Source organism: Scyliorhinus torazame, chromosome 6 (assembly GCF_047496885.1).
Source record: "Scyliorhinus torazame isolate Kashiwa2021f chromosome 6, sScyTor2.1, whole genome shotgun sequence".
NCBI classification, from domain to species: domain Eukaryota; kingdom Metazoa; phylum Chordata; class Chondrichthyes; order Carcharhiniformes; family Scyliorhinidae; genus Scyliorhinus; species Scyliorhinus torazame.
The window spans coordinates 105,168,132-105,192,100 of record NC_092712.1 but is presented as its reverse complement, the minus strand read 5'-3'; the positions used below and the strand labels follow the sequence as shown (position 1 = coordinate 105,192,100).

General features: G+C 48.2%; 1 protein-coding gene across 1 annotated transcript in view; it reads right to left on the bottom strand.

Annotated features, from left to right (window-relative positions):
• Positions 1-23,969, bottom strand: part of gtpbp10 (GTP-binding protein 10 (putative)) — a 90,125-nt gene that overhangs the window by 13,401 nt on the left and 52,755 nt on the right. Inside the window, exons 6-8 of the mRNA XM_072508630.1 lie at positions 17,405-17,457; positions 8,753-8,860; positions 3,831-3,908 (exon numbers count right to left, since the gene is read on the bottom strand). Of these exons, the coding sequence (XP_072364731.1) occupies positions 3,831-3,908; positions 8,753-8,860; positions 17,405-17,457 (239 nt within the window). The remainder of the gene's footprint in view (positions 1-3,830; positions 3,909-8,752; positions 8,861-17,404; positions 17,458-23,969) is intronic.

The following is a 23,969-nucleotide window of genomic DNA, read 5'->3' as shown; positions in this document are numbered from 1 at the left end:
ACAAGCCCCACTTATCCAGTGTGCCCAACACTTGCAGCCTACTTCTCCACCTTATCCCCCCCAAGTCACGTCTAATGGCATCATAATTGCCCTTCCCCCAGCTATAACTCTTGCCCTGCGGTGTATACTTATCCCTTTCCATCATTAACGTAAACGTCACCGAATTGTGGTCACTGTCCCCAAAGTGCTCTCCTACCTCCAAATCCAACACCTGGCCTGGTTCATTACCCAAAACCAAATCCAACGTGGCCTCGCCTCTTGTTGGCCTGTCAACATATTGTTTCAGGAAACCCTCCTGCACACACTGTACAAAAAACGACCCATCTATTGTACTCGAACTATATATTTTCCAGTCAATATTTGGAAAGTTAAAGTCTCCCATAATAACTACCCTGTTACTTTCGCTCATATCCAGAATCATCTTCGCCATCCTTTCCTCTACATCCCTAGAACTATTAGGAGGCCTATAAAAAACTCCCAACAGGGTGACCTCTCCTTTCCTGTTTCTAACTTCAGCCAATACTACCTCGGAAGAAGAGTCCCCATCTAGCATCCTCTCCGCCACCGTAATACTGCTCTTGACTAGCAGCGCCACACCTCCCCCTCTTTTGCCTCCTTCTCTGAGCTTACTAAAACACCTAAACCCCGGAACCTGCAACATCCATTCCTGTCCCTGCTCTATCCATGTCTCCGAAATGGCCACAACATCGAAGTCCCAGGTACCAACCCACGCTGCCAGTTCCCCTACCTTGTTTCGTATACTCCTGGCATTGAAGTAGACACACTTCAAACCACCTACCTGAACGCTGGCCCCCTCCTGCGACGTCAAATCTGTGCTCCTGACCTCTATACTCTCATTCTCCCTTACCCTAAAACTACAATCCAGGTTCCCATGCCCCTGCTGCATTAGTTTAAACCCCCCCAAAGAGCACTAACAAATCTCCCCCCCAGGATATTTGTGCCCCTCAGGTTCAGATGTAGACCATCCTGTCTGTAGAGGTCCCACCTTCCCCAGAAAGAGCCCCAGTTATCCAAAAATCTGAAACCCTCCCGCCTGCACCATCCCTGTAGCCACGTGTTTAAATGCTCTCTCTCCCTATTCCTCATCTATCACGTGGCACGGGCAACAACCCAGAGATAACAACTCTGTTTGTTCTAGTTCTGAGCTTCCATCCTAGCTCCCTGAAAGCCTGCCTGACATCCTTGTCCCCTTTCCTACCTATGTCGTTGGTGCCAATGTGGACCACGACTTGGGGCTGCTCCCCCTCCCCCCTAAGGACCCGGAAAACACGATCCGAGACATCACGTACCCTTGCACCTGGGAGGCAACATACCAAACGTGAGTCTCTCACGCTCCCACAAAATCTCCTATCTGTGCCCCTGACTATAGAGTCCCCAATTACTAATGCTCTGCTCCTCTCCCCCCTTCCCTTCTGAGCAACAGGGACAGACTCCGTGCCAGAGGCCCGTACCCCATGGCTTACCCCTGGTAAGTCCCCCCCCCCCACAAGTATCCAAAGCAGAATACAATGTTGACAAATGTGAGGTTATCCATTTTGGTAGGAATAACAGCAAAAGGGATTATTATTTAAATGATAAAATATTAAAACATGCTGCTGTGCAGAGAGACCTGGGTGTGCTAGTGCATGAGTCGCACAAAGTTGGTTTACAGGTGCAACAGGTGATTAAGAAGGCAAATGGAATTTGCTAGAGGGATGGAGTTTAAGACTAGGGAGGTTATGCTGAAATTGTATAAGGTGTTAGTGAGGCCACACCTGGAGTATTGTGTTCAGTTTTGGTCACCTTACTTGAGAAAGGATGTACTGGCACTGGAGGGTGTGCAGAGGAGATTCACTAGGTTAATCCCAGAGCTGAAGGGGTTGGATTACAAGGAGAGGTTGAGTAGACTGGGACTGTACTCGTTGGAATTTAGAAGGATGAGGGGGGGATCTTATAGAAACATATAAGATTATGAAGGGAATAGATAGGATAGATGCGGGCAGGTTGTTTCCACTGGCGGGTGAAAGCAGAACTAGGGGGCATAGCCTCAAAATAAGGTGAAATAGATTTAGGACTGAGTTTAGGAGGAACTTCTTCACCCAAATGTTTTTAAGATAAAGATAGATAGTTTTTTTGAAGAATAAAGGGATTAAGGGTTATGGTGTTCGGGCCGGAAAGTGGAGCTGAGTCCACAAAAGATCAGCCATGATCTCATTGAATGGTGGAGCAGGCTCGAAGGGCCAGCTGGCCTACTCCTGCTCCTAGTTCTTCTGTTCTTATTCCTTCTGACTTGATTGCTTTTCTGTACTGTGCTATTCTGCTAACAGTCTGTGTCTCCTCCCTCTGCTAAATTAGTTTAAACTCCTCCCAACAGTGCTAGCAAACCCGCTGGCAAGGATGTTAGTCCTACTCTGGTTCAGATGTAGACCGTCCCGCTTGTACAGGTCCCACCTTCCCCAAAAACGGTCCCATTGATCCAGGAATCTAAAACCCTCCCTCCTGCACCAACCCTTAAGCCACGCATTCATCTGCGCTATTCTCCTATTTTCGTAATTGCTGGCATGTTACACTGGGAGTAATCCAGAGATTACAGCCTGAGAGGTTCAGCTTTTAAGTCTATTGTCTAGCTCCCTGAATTCTTGATGCAAGACCTCATCCCTCTATCAATCTATGTCGCTGGAACCAACATATACCATGACCTCTGCCTTATCACCCTCCCATTCAGGATACCATGCAGCCGTTCAGTGACATCCTGGACTCTGGCACCAGGGAGGCAACACACCAACCTGGAGTCATGTTTCATAAACTGAAAACAACAGCACAAAAAGCAAGATGTAAAAACTTAATGCTCAGTGATTGGAATTCCTAGTTTCTGGTAAATACACAATATTAGGTTTCCCAATCAAAGTTTTCTTTACGTTCTTTTTGGGGGGTAAAGTATGAGTCATTTGTTCTTTCACCTGGAAGGAGTATTTGGGGCCTTGGATGTTGAGAAGAGAGGAAGTAAATGGGAAGGTATTGAAACTCCTGCATGGAAACGTGTCATGTGAAGGAGAGGCAGTGTTGGGGGTGACTGAGGAGTGGACCAGAATGATGCAGAGCGAGCTCTCCCTATGGAAGGCTGAAAAGGAAGGCGAGGTAAAGTTGTGTTTTGTAGAAATGGCTGCTAACGCAGTTTCTCTCCTCTCTCTGGTATCCGAAATATGATGCCGTGAAAGGTGTAATAATCTCACTTTTGCCCAACTATGAATTCCACACCACAGAGGACAAATAGTGCTTGGTCACTTACAAACACATACTTTGATGATTAATGCCCCCCCTCCACCCAATTTGGTTCCCACCCCCACAATCATTCATGCTTGTCCCCATACTAAATTGTGCAGAAACTCAAAATGTCAAGGTTTCCACTCCCTGGCATTGATACCAGGAGTGGACCATTTTGGAGCAGTTGCCAGAGTCAGAAAGCAAGGTGCAGAGTCACTTCTGCAAAGGAACATGGCCAGAGAGGACCATAAAAGGCAGGGAATAAGTAAAATCCAGAAAGGTTGGTTGAGGCTGGCATTAGAGAGAAAATGGTAGTTGTCTAACACAAGGAACTTGGGACAGATGAAATTTTGCAGTGAAATGGTTCCCAGACACAGCCAGCAAATAACTCACTTTGTATATACCAGGATACAATATATATATATATACACATATATATATTATATATAAACAGAAAGATCAACAAACATCTCAAATGCACGCACACCTCACTCTAGTTATATTTTCTAAATTAGTGTTATTTTCTAAATTAACTAAGGCTATCTTACAACAAAAGACTGGCTTACCTTTGTTAATAACTGTATAGCTTCAAAAGCTGATCTTGAAGGTGTTTTATTTGAAAGCTGAAATCCCGTCACATCCACCTCCAAATAATAATCCAAAAAGGAATGGAATTAGAATTGTACACAAACGTTATTTCTGTCCATGTAAAATTGAACTTCTGGAAGGTTCACACTTGAAAAAAGATGGTGCATCTGATGTACAAGATGTTATTGTTTATCTTTCAACCAAAAGTGGTGACCACTGCTAAAGAACATAAGTTTATGATGAAGAGAAATTACTTTCCATAATATTAACTATCAAAGTTAGGATATTGTTATGGGCGAGGCGTTTTCAGAACCCCAAAATGTATCATGGAGTTCAACCAACCTCTCCCTTTAATGGATTGTTGCTTTTCCAGCACACGGCTTGTTCCCCAGGTGTGAGATTACAATTATGGACACGTGGTTTTTAAACACAAAACAATATTTACTCTATGAACTCAACTTAACCTTTTAAATAAACATTGGATCCCTTAACACCCCTTACTTCAAAGGTAACCCTGAAAATAATACACCACTAAATAATCCCTCAAAATGTTCCTTCAAACATCCAAAAGGCTTCAAACCTTCGAAACAGTAACACACCAGTCAGTTAATATATATTTTCTGTTGGGTGGCAAAGATATATCGGCTTGGTTGACTTCAGCTCCAGCACCTTGCTTTCCTTCCTGCAGCTCTCTGGAAACACACAGACACACCCAAGCTTTCTCCCTTCAAGCAACTCACAGCAAACCAGAACTTCTCAAGCTGCTGTCTCAAACTGGCTTTCTCCTTTTAAGCAGCTCACAGCAAAACAGCCAGGCACTTTTAAACTGCTCTCAGCAAAACCAGCCAGACACTTTTCAAAACCGAAACTTCAAAATGGCTGAACTGCTCAGCTCCACCCAGTCTCTGACATCACTGTTTTCTTAAAGATACATTGCTTAAACATCCATGTCTTAAAGGTACTCTCACATGACAATATTCAGATCAGGCAATTGCCTAGAAGTCAAATATGCAGTTAGTACAAAGTCAAATTTTGACTTTTGATAGTGTAACATGTTAGCCTTCCCTAAAACAGGAGCTGGTTACTGTAAACTTATACAACCAGTCCACTCGGCTGTCTAGACCCAAGATGGCAGATCCGGCACATATGCAGTCATAAGAGGCAGCCTGTAACTAGTTATCATGTGACCCCTGTTACATAAGCCTTCAGGCCTGCCTTCATTAGGCTAAGCTCAAACATGAAGACTAGTCCCTTGCACTGCATACTAATAGCGGCTGTGGCACAGTATTCTACAAAGAATAAACATTTTCAAGTGAGAAGGGAGAATGAAGGATAAATGGGTAAATAAGTTATGTGATTTAAGCATTTTCATCAGTGCTCGAACAGTGGTACCCTGATGTGACACCATTTCCAACATGTTTAGAAATAACTACTTTCACAAGCTGTATCTAAACTGCCACAGATAGAGCTGGAAATGTACCCTGGCTTCAAAACAGATGGGTTTTAGTCTTTCATATAACACCTAACCTTTAATCATGGTGTTTGCTCAGCTTACTGCTCAATAGTATCATTTTATAAATTTGAAGTCATGCAGTTTAGCTTTGGTTCTAGGTATGGAGGAGGTCCCTGTAGGGGTCCATCGTGAAGTCCACCATGTCAGGCTTATGTTTGGTGAGACCTGAGAATCACAGAGGGTGTGGATTCGGGCCCGCTAAATGGATGCAAATAGATCATTAAGGACCATTTGCATTCATTTACATCCTCCCACTGGTGCGTGGGCGTGAACCTCACATTCGGATTGGAGCCTGCCGACGCCCAGCACTGATCCTGATTTTTCGATTCTCCGTCCCACCGAGAAACACGCTTCGGGCATCCCAGGACGGAGAATTAATCTCATTGTGTTAAACATGCATATCACTTTGGCTTTCTGGGGGCAAGAAGAGAAAAGTTGTCAGTTATGAACAAAACACATAACTTGTACTGCAGTAGTTTTTTTGTATGTCTTTTCTGTATGAAGTTTTTCTATAAAATGCAAGATATGGGACTTCTGGTGATGGCATGTCGGTGGAGGTAACATGTTAGGTGGCTCCTGCTCATGGCTCTCGTTTTTAAACTTTAGTACGCGGTTTCAGGGCGGTTTTTCAATGAGCTGGTGCAGGAAGCTAGGAGACCCAGAAAAGGGGCACTGGAAAGAAGGGGGCGAGCGAACGTCTGCCGTCGAGTGAGTTGGTCAGTCCGGCGGGAAGAAAGATGGCGGAGGCTGGATTGCTGGGCGGGACCGCTCTCCTCACAGTGGAAACTCTGACCGAGGTGATGGCCGGACAATTCGAGAGGCAGTTCACCAAGCACGTGGAGGAGTTACGTAGGGAGACAATGGCTGTGATGGAGGAGTGGGCAGGGGAGGCGATTGCCACGGTGAACGCGGCAGTGCCGAAGACATCAGCCGAGGTACGGGAGCAAGGACAGATGTTGAAGGGGGTGGAGGAGGCTCTGTCGCAGCACAGTAAGCAGTTCACCTCAATGGGTGAGGAGCTGCGGATGGTGGCAGAGTCTAACAAAGGGCTCAAAGCCAAGGTGGAGGACCAGGACAACAGGTCAAGGTGGCAAAATCTGTGTATCGTAGGCCTGCCTGAGGGAATGGCAGGCCCTTGGCCGACCAAGGACTTTACGAAGATGCTGGCAGAGCTGGTGGCAGAGGAGGAAGAACCCTCCCAATACGAGTTGGACAGGGCTTATCGGTCGCTCAGGCTGAAGTTAAAAGCAAATGAGCCACCAAGCCAGTTGTAATTTGCTTTCATAATTTTCACGTTAAGGAGAAGGTCCTGAGTTGGGCGAAGCAAAGGCGAGAGGTGAAGTGGGAAGGCGTTGGCATTCAAATATACCAAGGTTTGACTGTGGATCTGGTGAGAAGATGGGCGGCCTTCAGATGGGTGAAGGTGGCACTGTACAGCAGTGGCGTGAGGCTTGGAGTGGTCTACCCAGCGAAGATGAGGGTGACACACAACTCGAGGGATTTCTACTTCGATACGGTGGAGGCGTTCGTTAAGACCGAAGGATTGACTGAAATAAGAGATGGGACTGGGATTAATTAAGACTTGGACTGAGGGGATGGGGACAGTGCTTTGTCTTTATCTCTCTTTTTTTGTTGTTCCTTGTTTTGTATTTGTTGGGGGAGAACGTCTAAGCTTTGGGTTGGTTGAATGGGAGGGTAGATCACCTTTGTTTATAGTTGGTTACAAGTATATTGGGCTTTGGGCCATGGCTGTTTTTTGGGTGATGTATTCCAATGGTTTGCTTTGTTTTTCTGGGACTGGGTTACGGGGGAGGGGTTTGGGAGGAAGGGGGCCTGGACAGGGCACTCCGCACTAGCCAACGAAGGTTGGCTAGTGAACAGGAGTGTGGTGGTGGAGGGGAGAAATTGGGAAAGTGATCGAGGAATATGTGGGGTTTAATTGCACGTGGGGGCGTCGCGCAGTTGGTGGTCTGGGTGGCTCACAGAAGACGCTGGAAGACCAAGAATAAGAATAACCACAAGCTATCAAGACAGAAGAAGAATTGTTAAAGAAAGCTCTTGAAGTCTGATCAACTAAAAGAGATCTTTAAATACAAAGTAATTTGTTAAGATTTTGTAAAAGCAAATAAAAATAAGTTTTATTTCAAATCTAAACCTGAAATAGTGGTTTACCCAAAAGACTCACTTATACATCGTCAACAGATCCAGACAATTAAAGGACATTGAGTGGTAAGTGAGTTAAAATTCGTCCTTGTAGATTTGGGATCCTATAATAACTTGAAATATAGTTTGAAATAGATTAGTTCCCATCTGGTATCAGCAAGGGAGTCTAAGGGATAGGAGACCTTAGAGTAGCCAATTGCTTAAGAAGGTAGAGGAGATAGTAATTCAGAAAGGATTAATATCTTTAGTCTTAAGGAAAGTTGAGCACAAGAATACAAGGTTTAGGTACAGGCAGGTGCGGCACTTTGTGCGGAAGGTTTTCCTGACCTTCCCGGTAGCGCCGGCCTCCTCGATGTTGGAGGCAGTACTGTCAGCAGGGGAGTTGGAGACGGGGATCGTTTCGGCGATCTACGGGAGGAGCTGGGGGGCACTGGAAGAGGGACTGTGGTGTGAGGGGCTGCAGAGGGTGAATGCCTCAACTTCATGTGCGAGGTTGGGGCTGCGACAGCCAAAGGGAATGTACAGGGCACACCTCACAAAGTCAAGGATGAGCCGGCTTTTCGAGGGGGTGGAGGATGTCTGTGAGCGATGTGGGAGGAGTCCCACAAACCATGTTCATAGATTTTGGTCCTGCCCAAAGCTGGAAAGGCTTTGAAGGACAGTGTTCAGTAGAAGCTCAGGGGTCTTGCATGTGGGTGCGGAGCCATGTTCAGGGTGTCAGACTGGCCCAAGCTGCTGGCGGGTGCAGGGGCAGATGTCTTAGCCTTCGCTCGCTGATCACTCGTAGGCAGGTCTTGTAGGGATGGAGGTCAGCTTCTCCAACCTGTGCCTTGGCGTGGCGGGGGAACCTGCTGGAGTTTTTGACCCTGGAGAAGGTGAAGTTTGAGCTGAGTGGGATGAAGGAGCAGTTCTACAATTGTTGGGGTTTGTTCATCATATACTTTGGTGAGTTGGTTACCATTGATTGTTGAGGGGGGGTGGAGGGGGGGGTGTTTGTGGGTTTTTTTTGTTTTGTTTGGTTGGGGTTGTTTTTTTATTGTGAAAATGGTGAAAATCTGTCAAATAAAAATATATTAAAAAGGAATTCCAGTTATGAATACTTTAATATTTGAATATTCTTAAAGGTTTAAATGGAACAAAGCAGTGTTAACCAATTTATTTGGATGTAGAATTATACACTAAAACTATTCAAAATATAAAAAGGAAAATATTTTTCTTACTGACCACAAAAATAAGCTGCTTTGTCCTCTCCACATGTTTCAGAAACTTGTGACCCATCCCTTTATTTAAGTGTGCACCTTCAATCAAACCTGGCAAATCAGCTACCGACACCTGTCACAACAAAATACACGACAATTTACACAGATTTCAGGAAATTTGCTTGCATAGCAAGTTTGCAAGATCAAGCCCTAATTTAACACCAATTCAAAAATACACAAGCTATGCAGTGATAAAGATCTGTCTGTGACCCCACATGCAACTGACGTTTTTCCAAATAATAAACCGTGCATTTATCTATTCCTTTTCAACAATGCAGTAACAGTTAGGCAATTGAATAAAATCAGGCCCTGCCACTAGCACTCAAAAATAAGCTTAAAAAATGACTTCTCATGGTGTGGTTGACACTGGGAAGGCCACAGTCACTGGCCATTGCTAGTGGCCATGCACAATTGGTGGTTAGCCTTCTTGAACCACTTCAATCTTTGTTATTGCACAATGGTGGTTCTGGTGGGTAATAAGAGGGTGTTGATCCAGTGATGATGAAAGAAAGGGTGCATTTTGTGTATACAGAAGGGATTTCAGAATCATAGAATTTAAGTGCACCTAGGACACGTCCAGCCACAGGGCACCCACCCCTTTATTGGTCAGGATCAATGCGAATGATCAAGAAATGGCCCAATTGATTGGGGCCAAGTTCAAGGCCCCCCAAAAGCACGCGAAGCCCCCTTCGGGGATAAGAAGGCTCCAAGAGAGAATTGCTCTCTTGGAATCGGCTCTCAAAGCGGAGAGACCCTTCCACCAGCTACACCAGAAGCAAGTAGGTCCAAGGTCAACGCTCGCTACCAGACGGACGACCTTAGCTGTTCCCCTCTACCACTTCGACCCCAGCAGCCTCAGAACCGAACAACGGCCATTGTTCCTCTATCTGAATGGGCGCCCGAAGCTAAGTATAGGCTTTAGCAGTAGTGATAGTATAGTCTGTAGTATTTCGTGCATGAGTAGGTATTGCTGTGTGTGTAAATAAATAGTATTGTCTTTGAACTAACTAACTGGTGTACCGACTCTTTGATCAGTATTCGGGTTTGAACCTTGTGGCAGTATCGAAAGATACCTGGCGACTCTAAAGCAAACATAATTAGAATTAAGGAAGGCGACCATATTGACCGCCATATTTAGAAACAACCAAAGAGAGCAGCAGGGAGAAGATGAAGTATGAGTCTAAGCTAGCTAGTAATATAAAAGAAGATAGTAAGAGATTTTTTCAATTTATAAACGGTAAGAGTGAAGCAAGAATAGACATTGGACCACTGGAAAATGAGGCTGGAGAAGCAGTAATAGGAATCAACGAAATGGCAGAGGAACTGAATAGTTACCTTGCATCAGTATTCACAGTGGAAGACACCAGTGGGATACCAGAACTTCAGGAGAATCAGGGAGCAGAGGTGAGTGTAGTGACCATTACTAAGGAGAAGATTCTGGGGAAACTGAAAGGTTTGAAGGTGGATAAGTCACCTGGACCGGATGGACTACACTCCAGGGTTCTAAAAGAGATAACTGAGGAGATATTATGGGAGGCATTGGTGGTGATCTTTCAGGAATCAATGGAGGCAGGGAGGGTCCCAGAGAACTGGAAAATGGCTAATGTAATACCAGTGTTTAAGAAGGGAGGGAGGCAGAAGATGGGAAATTATAGACCGGTTAGCCTGACTTCGGTCATTGGTAAGATTTGGATGTGATTTGTCACATGCACTGAGGTACAGTGAAAAGTATTGTTCTGTGTACAGTCCAGACAAATCATTCCATACATGAAAAAACATAGGACACACATAAATACACAATATAAATACATAAACACAGACATCGGGTGAAGCATAGGGAGTGTAGTACAATTCAGTAGAAATGATGTGTGGAGAGATCAGTTCAGTCATAAAAGAGTCATTCAGAAGCCTGGTAACAGCGGGGAAGAAGCTGTTTTTGAACCGGTTAGTGCGTGTTCTCAGACTTTTGTATCTACTGCCCGATGGAAGAGATTGGAAGAGAGAATAACCTGGGTGGGAGGGGTCTTTGATTATGCTGCCCGCCTTCCCAAGGCAGTGGGATGTGTAGACAGAGTCAATGGATGGGACTGTGTTCATGACCCTCTGTAGTTTCTTACGGTCTTGGGCCGAGCAGTTGTCATGCCAGGCTGTGATGCAGCCAGATAGGATGCTTTCTATGGTGCATCTGTAAAAGTTGGTAAGAGTCAATGTGGACATGCCGAATTTCCTTAGTTTCCTGAGGAGGTATAGGTGCAGTTATGTTTTCTTGGCCGTAGTGTTGACGTGGGTGGACCAGGAGAGATTGTTAGTGATGCGCACAGCTAGGAATTTGAAGACGTCAACCATCTCCACCTCAGCACCATTGATGCAGACAGGAGTGTGTACGATACTTTGCTTGACCAGCTACTTAGTTTTGCTGATGTTGAGGTTGAGATTGGTATCATTACACTACGCCACTAGGTTCTCTATCTTCCTCCTGAACTCTGACTCCTCACCATTCGAGATCCAACCATGTCGTCAGCAAACTTGTAGATGGAGTTGGAGCCACACTTTGCCCCTCAGTTATGTGTGTATAGGAAGTACAGTAGGGGCTAAGTACGCAGCCTTGCGGGACCCCGGTATTGAGGACTGACGTGGAGGAAATGTTGTTTATCCTTACTGATTGTGATGTATGGGTCAGGAGGTCAAGGATTCAGTTGCAGAGGGAGAAGCCAAGTCCTAATTTTGATATGAGTTTGGCTGGGATTATGGAGTTGAAGGCGGAGCTGTAGTCAATGAATAGGAGTCTGACTTAGCAGACCGTGTTGTTGAGATGCTCCAGGGAAATGGCATGTGCTGTGGGCCGGTTGTGGCTGTATGCGAATTGCAGTGGATCAAGGCATTTTGGGAGTACGGAGTTGATGTGTCGCATGACCAACCTTTCGAAGCACTTCATAACGATAGGTGCCAAGGTCACTGGACATTAGTTGTTGAGGCACTTTGTTTGGTTCTTCTTTAACACGCAATCATCTGCACTTTCTGATGAAGTCTGTGACGGTGGTGGCATATCCGTTTAGCTTGGCTGCTGAGTTCTTGAATGTGGACCAGTCCACTGACTAAGCAGTGGCATAGGAGCTCTCCTGTTGCTTCCGACCAGCATTACATGACCTTCTTAACCCTATTCTCCCGCTTAAGATAGTGGTAGGAGCAATGCGGGAGACCCAGAAGCGGCTGCAGGAGAAGTTAGAGGACCTTGAGAACCGCTCCCGCAGGCAAAACTTGAGAATTGCAGGGATGCCTGAAGGCATCGAGGGAATGGACGCTGCCACGAATGTGGCCAGAATGCTGGAAAATCTGTTGGGAGAAGGGACCTTTGACCGGCCCCTGGAGGTCGACCGAGCATGCAGGGCACTGATAAGGAGGCCGCTGGCAAACGAGCCACCAAGGGCAATGGTGGTGCGTCTTCACCGGTTCCTGGACAAGAAAAGATTCTGAGATGGGCGAGGCAGATGAGGAGATGCACCTGGGAGGGGAGTGAACTGCAAGTGTATCAGGACCTGGACTCGGATCTGGTAAAGAGGGCCGGGTTTAATCGGGTGAAGGTTGCCTTCTTTAAAAAGGGGGTGAAGTTCGGAATGTTGTCCCTGGCTTGCCTCTGGGTGACCTTTAACAACAGAGAGCAGTAGTTTGGAATGCCAGAGGAGGCGATGCAGTTTTTGAGAGACAATGGACTGACAGGTGAAGGAGGAAATTGAACTGTGGAAGGGGGTGTGAAAATGAATGTTCTTTTTCCCCCCGTTTTTTGGTAATCCCTGCATCTTTTGTTTCTGTTGGTGGTTGGGGAACTTTTCGCCTCGGAGATGTTTCGATGCGATGGGGGCGAGTACAAATTTTGTGCTTTCTTGTTGCACTGTTGGTTGCGAGGTGCGTGGGTGGGGGGGGGGGGGGGGGGGGGGGGGGGGGGGGGGGGGGTGAAATCATTGGGGGGTAGGAGGTTTAGATGCCTTGGGCGGGGGCTGCCAAGCTAGCCGGATGGGCTAGTTAACAGGAGCACAGTGGAAGGTGAGCAGGTAGTTAGTGAAGTAGAGGGAGATGGGGTTGTTGTTTTGTTTAGGGGAAGGGGCGAGCTGCTGACAAAGATGTTGTTGCTGTGGTGTTATATGGGAGGGTGTGGTGACGGTGGACATCCGGGGATGGGCCTGGAGGGTCGCATGGCACGGGCGGAGGGCTGGCCTAAGAAGAAGTATGTTGATCGGCGGGGAGGGGGGAGGTGGGGGTGGGGCCCTCGGCCAGGCTGGTCACATGGAACGTGAGGGGGCTGAATGGGCCAGTCAAACAGTCGCTGTTTTCACGCATCTGAAGAGTTTAAAGGCGGATGTGACCTTTTTACAAGAAACAGATTTGAAGATCGGGGATCAGACAAGGCTAAGGAAAGGGTGGGTAGGGCATCCATTTGGGGGTTAGATATGAAGATGCGTGGGGTGGCGGTGCTGGTCAATAAACGTATGGCGTTTGAGGTGGGGAATATAGTAGTGGATTTGGTGGGGGTGGGGGGGGGGGGGGGTGGGGGGGTGGGGTCATGATGGTAGGTGGGAAGTTGGGAGGGGATACTAGTGGTCCTGGTAAATGTTCATGCCCCAAATTGGGATGATATGGCGCTCATGAGGCGAGTATTGGGTAAGATCCCAGACCTGGACTCGCACCGGCTGATGATGGGAACTTTCACACGGTCGAGTCCGAGGTCGAGGAGAGTATCAGCGGTGACAAGGGAGCTGAAGGGGTTTATGGAGCGCATGGGAGGAGTGGACAAGTGGAGGTTCGGGAGGCCGAGGGTGAAGGAGTTTTCATACTTCTCCCATGTGCACAGTGTTTACTCGTGGATTGATTTTTTGTCGTTGTTGGTGGGGGTGGTGGACTCTGGATACTCGCCGAACGTGATCTCAAACCACGCGACGCATTGGGTGGGCGTGCGAGTGAATATGGGGGGGGGGGGCAGCGCCCGTAGCGGAGGCTGGATGTAAGATTATTAGCAGAGGAGGAGGTTTGTGAGTGGGTGAGGTCCACCATCCGGGGGTACGTGGAACTAAACGACACAGATGAGGTCTCGGCCGCCACACCGTGGGAGGCGCTCAAAGCAGTGATTAAGGGAGAGTTTATATCGATTCGGGTGCGCAAGGAGAAGGAGGAGCGAGCAGAGATGGCAAGGTTGGAGGACAAGATTTTAGAGATGGGTAGGAGGTATTCGGAGGGCCCGGAGGTGGGATTGCTGAATGAGTGGCAGAAGCTCCAGATGGAGTTCAGGCTGGTGTCCACAAGGAAGGCAGTGGGGCAGTTGCAGAGGGCAGTGTATGAGTACGGGGAGAAGGCTAGTAGGATGTTGGCCCACCAGCTCAGGAAGCAAGAGGCGGCGAGGGAGGTTGATAGAGTGAAGGACGCCACAGGTGGAGTGGTATTGGACCCGGTGGGGGTGAATGGATATTTGAGGAGTTCTACAGGAGGCTTTATGAATCAGAACCCTCGACCGGGCAGAGGGAATACGGTATTTTCTGCACGGGCTGGAATTCCCCAGGGTGGAGCATGGCTTGGTGGAGGGGCTGGGAGTACCCATTAGACTGGTGAAGGTGACGGACAGCATGGGGGCAATGCAGGCAGGGAAGGCCCCGGACCCAGATGGTTTCCCAGTAGAATTTTATAAAAGGTTTTTGGGAGACTTGGGGCCCCTGCTGCTAAGGGCATTTAATGAGGCGAGGGAGAAGGGTGAGCTCCCCCTACCCCACATTATCGCAGGCCTCAATATCTCCGATCCTGAAGAAAGATAAGGACCCGCAGCAGTGTGGGTCCCACTGCCCAATATCACTATTGAATGTAGATGCCAAGTTGTTGGCTAAGATTTTGGCTTCGCAGATTGAGGACTGTGCGCCGGGGTGATGGGGGAGGAACCAGAACGCGGTTTGTAAAGGGAGACATATGTCGGCTAACATCAGGCGTCTGTTAAAATGATGCCCTCGGAGGGACGGAATGTGGAGGTGGCAGTCGCAATGGATGCGGAGAAGGCCTTTGATCAGGTAGAGTGGGAGTATTTGTGGGAGGTATTGGAGCGGTTCAGGTTTGGGTAGGGGTTTGTAGACTGGATCCGGTTGTTGTATCAGGCGAGTGTAAGAACGAATCGAGTGAGTTTAGGGAGGGGTCGGAATGGGAGCAGATGGAGGCAGCCTTGTGTAAGGGCACTAGCCTGGGGGCACTTTTGACTGCGCCTCTGCTGTTCTCGCCAGCCAGGTACTCCATAAGTCTGGTGGTGGTGGTGGCCCTGAGAGTGTGGGGACAATGGCGACAGCATTTGAGGCTAGAGGGGGCCTCAGTTTGGGCTCCAATCTGTGGGAATCAGAGGTTTGTTCTGGAGGGGATGGGGAGCTGGTCGCGAGGCTCCAGGGTTGGCGGCAGGTGCAAAACTGTGTGAGAAAACAGATGCCGTCCTTTCCTGATCTGCCGCCCCTGGGGTTGCAGGATAAGGTGGTGAGGGCAAGGTATCAGAGATTTATAAATAATTAATGGATTTGGAGGGTGCCCCGATAGGAGTAGTTAAGCGGAAGTGGGAAGAGGAGCTGGGTGGAGAGTTGGAGACTGGATTATGGGAGGAGACTCTGAGGAGGATGAATACTTCCACTTTGTGCATCAGGCTGAGTCTCATTCAATTTAAAGTAGTCCACAGGGCGCATATGACGGTGGCCAGAATGAGTAGGTTCTTTGAGGGGGTGGAGGATAAGTGTGGGCAATGTGCCTTGGGGGGGGGGGGGGGGGCTGAGAACCATGTCCACATGTTTTGGACCTTTAAGAAACTGGAGGGGTTTTGGCAGGGGTTCTCTGACGTGATGTTGGAAGTACAGAGGGTGAAGATGGTCCTGAATCCAGAATTGGCACTATCTGGAGTGTCGGAAGACCCGGGGGGCGAGAGAGGCCAGCGTTCTGGCCTTTGCCTCTCTGGTAATCCGGAGATGGATCCTGTTGTGGTGGAGGGACATAGAGCCGCCGAAACAGGGGGGATGGGTGAGCGACCTCGTGGATTTCCTTAGGCAGGAGAAAATTAAGTTTGCCTTGAGGGAATCGATGGAAGGGTTTTGCCCAGAGATGGAAACCGTTTATTGACTTCTTCCAGGACAGCTACATCAGCCAGGAGGGGGGGGTTGGAGGGAGAGGGTTTCTGGGATTAATAAGAAACGGTGGAGGCAGAGAGGCTGGGGGGACATGGTAAGGAAGGCGGGTTGTGGTTGTTGGCTACTTATTTAGTTATGATTTGACCTCCTGTTCTCTTTTTGGTCTTGGTTTTGGTTGTGTTTGATGTTTATTTATAAATGCCTTAATAACAATAATAATAATAATAATAATAATCACTTATTGTTACAAGTAGGCTTCAATGAAGTTACTGTGAAAAGCCCCTAGTCGCCACATTCCGGCCTGTTCGGGGAGGCTGGTACGGGAATTGAACCCGCGCTGCTGGCCTTGTTCTGCATTACAAGCCAGCTATTTAGCCCACTGTGCTAAACCAGCCCCTAATAAAAATATTTATAAGGTTAATGTGCAGGTTCAGTCAGCAGTTATGAAGGCAAATGCAATGTTAGCATTCATGTCAAGAAGGCTAGAATACAAGAGCAGGGATGTACTTCCGAGGCGTTCAGACCCCATTTGGAGTATTGTGAGCAGTTTAGGACCGTATCAAAGGAAGGCCTTGGAAAGAGTCCAGAGGAGGTTCACAAGAATGATCCCTGGAATTACGAGATTACCATATGAAGAGCGGTTGAGGACTCTGGGTCTGTACTCGTTTGAGTTTAGAAGGATGAGGGGGGATCTTATTGAAACTTACAGGATTCTGAGAGGCCTGGATAGAGTGGATGTGGAGAGGATGTTTCCACTAGAAGGAAAACCTAGAACTCGAGGCCACAGCCTCAGACTGAAGTGGCGATCTTTTAAAACTGAGATGAGGAGGAATTTCTTCAGCCAGAGGGTGGTGAATCTGTGGAACTCTTTGCCGCATAAAGCTGAGGAGGTCAAATCACTGAGTGTCTTTAATACAGAGAAGATGGGTTCTTGATTAATAAGGGGATCAGGGGTTATGGGAAGAGAAGGCAGGAGAATGGGAATGAGAAATATATCTGCCATGATTGAATGGTGGAGCAGATTCCATGGGCCGAATGACCTAATTCTGCGCTTATGTTTTATGGGATTATGGAATGAGCAGTTCCTTGGGGACATTCCCCTGCCTTCTCTCTGTAACCTTACACGATCTTCCTTTTCAGATAAAGACCCCTGACTTAAGCCTTATAGACAGGAGGGAGACATTTAGGTGAGCAACTCTGCAGAATACCTAGCAGCTTGGTCTTATGTCATAGTGTTGATAATGGTAGGTCCAATTAAGCTTCTGATCAATAGTAACGTCTTCTGCCCCCAGGGGCATGAAATTTGAATGGTCAATACAGAGTTTGGAACCTTTAGTACAGCCCAAAGTACTGGTACCCATCCCCTGAGAGAATTTTAGTGGTGCCTGGCCATTATTTGCTTTAATTCTGACAAGTTCAGTTTAGTACTTTCTAATACATCAAAAAATTTATAATAAAACTTAATATGGCATATGAACAGTGCTTACCTGTTTGTAATCTCTGTACATTAACTTTCCAATTTCAGGCCTCATGGTAGTAACTGAAAATTAAATATAAAATTCATAAATACAAGCCATGTTAAAAATATAAGGGTTTAAGAACAAAGAATGGAGCACGATGAATTGTTTTCTTTGGGAAAATCTGTCCAGGTAAAATGGCCAACTTGTGTTCAAATTTCAGAACAGGTGTGGTGTCACACTGAACTCAAAGATGCTGGTACATGTCCAGACCCATCAAAAATCCTGATGTGTGCACAGGCGCTGTAATTGCCTGGAAAGTTTAAACTTCCAACAGGTTCATTTGTGCTCCCTGGGACACTACGTGAATGACTCTTACACTACTATCGGTGTCTGAGACTTAGATATACGCTACTTACCCTAGAATTGTTACACTGTTTAATTTCTGGTGTAACTCAGTGATTAATAGTGCAAACCAAACCCACCACCTCTCTCACACACCACCCCCCCCCCCCCCCCCGCCGATGTCATTACCCATCCCACCCCTGACCCAACCCGATTAATACCCCAGACTTAACCACCCACCCAATGACCCATCTACCAACACTTACCCCTGCCACCACAACACCTCCAGACAGACCACCCACTCTACACATCCCAGACCTACCCACCCACTCATTCCCCAGCCTTTGATACCTTAAAAAACTTACCTAAATGATGTGTTGGGTGCTCTGGATCCGTGGAACACATATAGGCCACCAACACTTAAAATAGTACAACACTATTTTATTAAGCTAGAAACTGTTGAACATACTTTCACTGTGGGTTAACACGATGTTAGGTTAAACTAAAGACCTATGCCTGTCCTAACCAGTCTATGCACTCAGCACATGGTGAAGATCTGTGCTGTAAGCTCTGTCCTTCTGAGAGGCTGCATCCCGAATGAGCGGGATCTCTGATGCCCTCTGTCTATATAGTGAGTGTGCTCTAACTGGTGATTGGCTGCAGTGTTGTGTGTGTTGATTGGTCTTGCTGTGTGTCCATCAGTGTGTGTGTTTGCACCATGATAGACTGGTGTGTATTATGACATCCCCCCTTTTATAAAAAAATGTATGTTTGTGGCAATAAATAATGTGTGGTGATAATGTTTCTAACTACGTGTGGGGTGCGAAGACATATTTACAGGACTACGTACATGAGAACTAAGCTATTTACATGGGAAGGTGCCTGGTGCAGAGAAGCAGAATGTAACAAGAGTAATGAGATCAACACTATATATAAACCAGGGAAACGATCAAATAAAGCAACGAAACAATTCAAAGAGTCCATAAATTCAAAATGTTCATAAATTTAGCCTCGGAGGCGGGCGACGAATTCTGGTTGACCGCCTCAAGGGTGGGTCGAGAGCCGCTGGTTCAGGTGCGGGCAGGATTGCGTCAAAGTCAGGGGGAGGCAGAGTGACAGGGAGCTCTGCATAGTCCGTGGATGGTCAGCAGGAGGGCAAGGCGACACTGGAGGATCACGTGGAACGAGACGAAGGGCGCGTCGACTGCAGCGCAGAATAGTACCATCCGGTAGACGAACCAGGAATGAGCGGGGAGCCACCTGCCGAAGGACAACAGCGGTTGCAGACCAGCCACCATCCGGAAGATGGACGCGGACGTTGTCATCTGGAGCCAGAGCAGGGAGATCAGCTGCACGGGAGTCATGAGCTGCCTTGTGCTGTGCACGAGACAGTTGCATCCGGCGAAGGACCGGAATGTGGTAGAGGTCTGGGACATGGATGGACGGCACCGTCGTCCTCAGGGTGCGACTCATGAGTAATTGGGCTGGCGACAGGCAAGTGGACAGTGGGGCAGAACAATTGGCCAGCAAGGCAAGGTAGAAATCAGACCCAGCATCGGCAGCCTTGCATAGGAGCCGGTTGACGATATTAAATGAAAATCGCTTATTGTCACAAGTAGGCTTCAAATGAAGTTACTGTGAAAAGCCCCTAGTCGCCACATTCCGGCGCCTGTTCGGGGAGGCTGGGACGGGAATTGAACCATGCTGCTGGCTTGCCTTGGTCTACTTTCAAAGCCAGCGATTTAGCTCTGTGCTAAACCAGCCCCAGTAATATACTCCCTTCTCTGCTTTGCCGTTGGATTGGGGGTACAGAGGACTGGACGTCACATGGGCAAAATTGTACAGCCTGGCAAAGTTGGACAATTCTTGGCTGGTGAAGCTGGGCCATTGTCCGACATGACCGTGAGTGGGATGCTGTGTCGAGCAAAGGTTTCTTTACATGCACGAATGACTGCAGACGAGGTGAGATCGAGCAACCGTATCACCTCCGGGTAATTCGAAAAGTATTCCACGATCAGGACATAGTCTCTAACCAGCGGATGGAACAGGTCGATGTCGACTTTGGTCCATGGCGACATGACCAACTCATGGGGCTGCAGGGTCTCATGTAGTTGGGCCGGCTGGAAGCGCTGACAAGTGGGGCAGTTGAGCACTGTGTCGGCTATGTCCTCAGTCCTCATTAATGCTGGGTCAGTACACCGCATCTCGGGGCCCGTCGGCGGCACTTTTCCACGACAAGGTGGCCCTCGTGTAGTTGTTCCAGGACAAGCTGGCGCATGCTATGCGGGATGACAATACGGTCCAGTTTTAGAAGAACCCCGTCTACTACCGCCAGATCATCTCTGACGTTATAGAACTGAGGGCATTGGCCCTTGAGCCACCCGTCCATTAGGTGGCGCATGACATGCTGTAGCAAGGGGTCAGCCGTCGGCTCGCGGCAAATTTGGACGAGGCGTTCATCCGAGGCAGGTAAATTGGAAGCCGCGAATGCCACATGGGCGTCAGCCTGGCAGACAAATCCCGCTGGGTAACATGGAGTGTTGACTGACCTGGAGAGAGCGTCAGCAATGATGAGGTCTTGCCTGGGGTGTATACCAGCTGGAAGTCGTATCGCCGGAGCTTGAGAAGAATACGCTGAAGGCGAGGCGTCATGTCGTTCAAGTCTGTCTGTATTATATTGACCAGCGGGCGATGGTTGGTCTCGACGGTGAATTGAGGAAGTCCGTAGACATAATCGTGAAATTTAACACCTGTCAGAAGGCCCAGGCACTCCTTTTCTATCTGCGCGTAGCGCTGCTCCGTGGGGGTCATCGCACGCGATGCATATGCAACGGGGGCCCACGATGAGGTCTCATCACGTTGAAGGAGCACTGCCCCAATGCCGGATTGGCTGGCATCGGTCAAAATTTTGATCTCCTTTGCTGGATCAAAGAAGGCTAAGACCGGGCCATGGTCAGTTTTGCCTCGAGTTCCCTCCATTCGCGCTCGTGGGCAGGGAGCCATTGGAAGTCTGTCATCTTCCTGACCAGGTTCCTGAGAGCTGTGGTATGAGAGGCGAGGTTAGGGATAAATTTCCCTAAATAATTCACCATGCCCAGAAATCGGAGGACCGCCTTCTTGTCCTCTGGTGTTTTCATAGCGGTGATGGCAGCTACCTTGTCCGCATCCAGCTGCACACCCAATTGGGAGATGTGGTCCCCGAGGAACTTAAGTTCTGTCTGACCAAAAGAGCATTTGGCCCTGTTGAGGCAGAGGCCATGCTCATGTATACGCCTGAATAGGCGCTGGAGGCGACTAACATGCTCCTGCGGGGTGGTAGACCAGATGATTATGTCATCGACATAGACGCGAACACCTTCAATACCTTCCATCATTTGTTCCATAATCCTATGGAACACTTCTGATGCAGAGATGATCCCAAACGGCATCCTGTTGTAACAATATCTTCTAAAGTGGGTGTTAAACGTGCAGAGTTTCCTGCTGGATTCATCGAGCTGGATTTGCCAGAATCCTTTTGAGGCGTTGAGTTTGGTAAAGAGCTTGGCATGAGCCATCTCACATGTGAGCTCTTCGCACTTGGGAATTGGATAGTGCTCTCTCATAATATTGCGATTGAGATCCTTGGGATCAATGCAGTCTCAATTCGCCGGAAGGCTTTTTTACACATACCATGGGACTGACCCAGTCGGTCGGTTCCGTGACTTTGGAAATCACTCCTTGGTCCTGGAGGTCCTGCAGCTGCTGTTTGAAGCGTTCCTTAAGGGGTGCTGGTACCCTGCGAGGTGCGTGCACCTCAGGCGTGGCATTTGGTTTTAATAAAATCTTGTAGGTGTACGGGAGCGTGCCCATGCCCTCGAAGACGTCGTGATACTGGTTGATAATGGCGTTGAGCTGCGCCCTGAAGTTGGTGTCCTGAAAGGCAGATGCGTCAGCAGGAGAGAGAGAGTGAACTCTCTGAACTAGATTCAACAGTTTGCATGCCTGCGCGCCAAGCAGGGAGGCTTTCGGGGAGCCCACGATTTCAAAGGGAAGGATGGCTTTGCGTGACCTGTGCGTCAATTCAAGTTGGCATGAGCCACTGGCAGCAATGGCATTGCCATTATAATCTAATAGCTGGCAGGCTGATGGCAGGATGGCTGGTTTGACCCAAAGGCTTTGGAGGTCAGACCGCGCAAAGAGATTGGCGGAGGCACCGGTGTCCAGGCGGAATCGTATTTGGGACCGGTTGACCGTAAGGGTGGCACACCACTCATTGTCCGGATCGATGCTGTATACCAGTAGAGGCTGGATTCTTTGCTTCGGGGACACCCTGTTTTTTGTAATGATACCGACTCGAAAAGGCGCCTTCGGGTCCTCGGTGTCAATATCGGGTAGCAGGTCCGAATTGGGCTCGGCGACCGTGGGTTGAATGGCCCGGACATTCCTGCGAGGCTGGCTGGAGCGACGAGTGTTGGCAGGCTGAGCTGATGTGCATAAAGCAGCATAGTGGCCAAGTTTGCCACATTGCAGGCATCGTCGGGATTTGGCAGGACAACGCTTTAAATGGGCAGAGCCACAGTTGCCGCACGTAGTAGCATCAGTACGCTCGCTGCGCCTGCGTAGTTCGTCAACGTCGCTGTCCCCTCGTTCGGTGCACACAAGCGCGGGAGTCCACGAAAAGCGGGCGAAATGGCCGCACTCATCCAGGCTGAAGCCCTGGAGTTGCTCGATTGCTCGGACCCGTTCTGCCTCGTGGGGACCTTGCCGCGCCATTTCAGCCGCTTGGATGTAGCAATACCGACTAGTGGCAGTCTGGATGGCAATCGCTAGGGTGAGCTGCTTTACCTTGAGGAGCTGCTGGCGTAGGGGGTCCGACTGAACACCGAAAACGATCTGGTCGCGTATCATGGAGTCGGAGGTGGACCTGTAATTACAGGACTGCGCAAAGATGCGGAGGTGGGTGAGAAAGGACTGGAAAGGTTCATCCTTACCCTGCAAACGCTGCTGGAATACATAGCGCTCAAAACTTTCATTCACCTCGATGTCACAGTGACCGTCAAACTTAAGGAGGACCGTCTTGAATTTTGATTTATCTTCACATCAGCAAAGGTGAGAGAATTGAAAATGTGGATGGCATGGTCCCCGGCCGTGGATAGGAAGAGAGCGATCTCCCTGGTGTCTGAGGCAGCTTCCCGGTCTGTGGCTTCAAGGTAGAGCTGGAAGCGTTGTTTGAATATCTTCCAGTTGGCCCCTGGGTTACCGGTGATGCGGAGCGGCGGCGGCGGGCGGACGCTGTCCATTTTTCAGGATGGCTGTATACTGGTAGAAGGTAGATCACTTGCAGATAGGTCTAAGAAGTTCTAACATCCCTCAACTACTGGTACCATGATGTGTTGGGGTGCTCTGGATCCATAGAACACATACTGGCCACCAACACTTAAAATAGTACAACACTATTTTATTAAGCTAGAAACTGTTGAACATACTTTCACTGTGGGTTAACACGATGTTAGGTTAAACTAAAGACCTATGCCTGTCCTAACCAGTCTATGCACTCAGCACATGGTGAAGATCTGTGCTGTAAGCTGTAAGCTCTGTCCTTCTGAGAGGCTGCATCCCGAATGAGCGGGATCTCTGATGCCCTCTGACTATATAGTGAGTGTGCTCTAACTGGTGATTGGCTGCGGTGTTGTGTGTGTTGATTGGTCTTGCTGTGTGTCCATCAGTGTGTGTGTGTCTGCACCATGATATACTGGTGTATATTATGACACTAAATACAGAAGCTGATCTTGTAAAAAGGAGTCATGCCCTCTGCAGTGCTCCTCTTTGCCTGCCTGCCCATGGACATCTGCACCAAGGCTTCAGTGTCCCAGACAGGATCAGAGGTCCCGGCTAAATGCCCTCTTACCGTTTTGTGTACAATGATTGTCACAGTCAGCAGGATCACTGCTGATCAGAAGATCAGGCACACTGATTCTTCATAATCGCAATGCTGCACAGCTAAACTACAGATTTTGTTGAAAATGAAACTTCACCTTGGCACTCAAGCTGAGGAAAAGTGCTTTGGCATCAAAAAAAGAGGAAGATGTACAAAAAAAATAAGATAATATAAGACAGGAAAAACCAGCTGGCCCAAATCATCTCAAGACAATGAAGCATTTTTTGTGGCCCCGGACCTATTTTTCTCATCAAGATTCCTAATAACATTTCTTCAAAATCACTGACATTTTTTTAATGTCATCTGTAGTTTTGTGGGCAGTACAGCCAACAA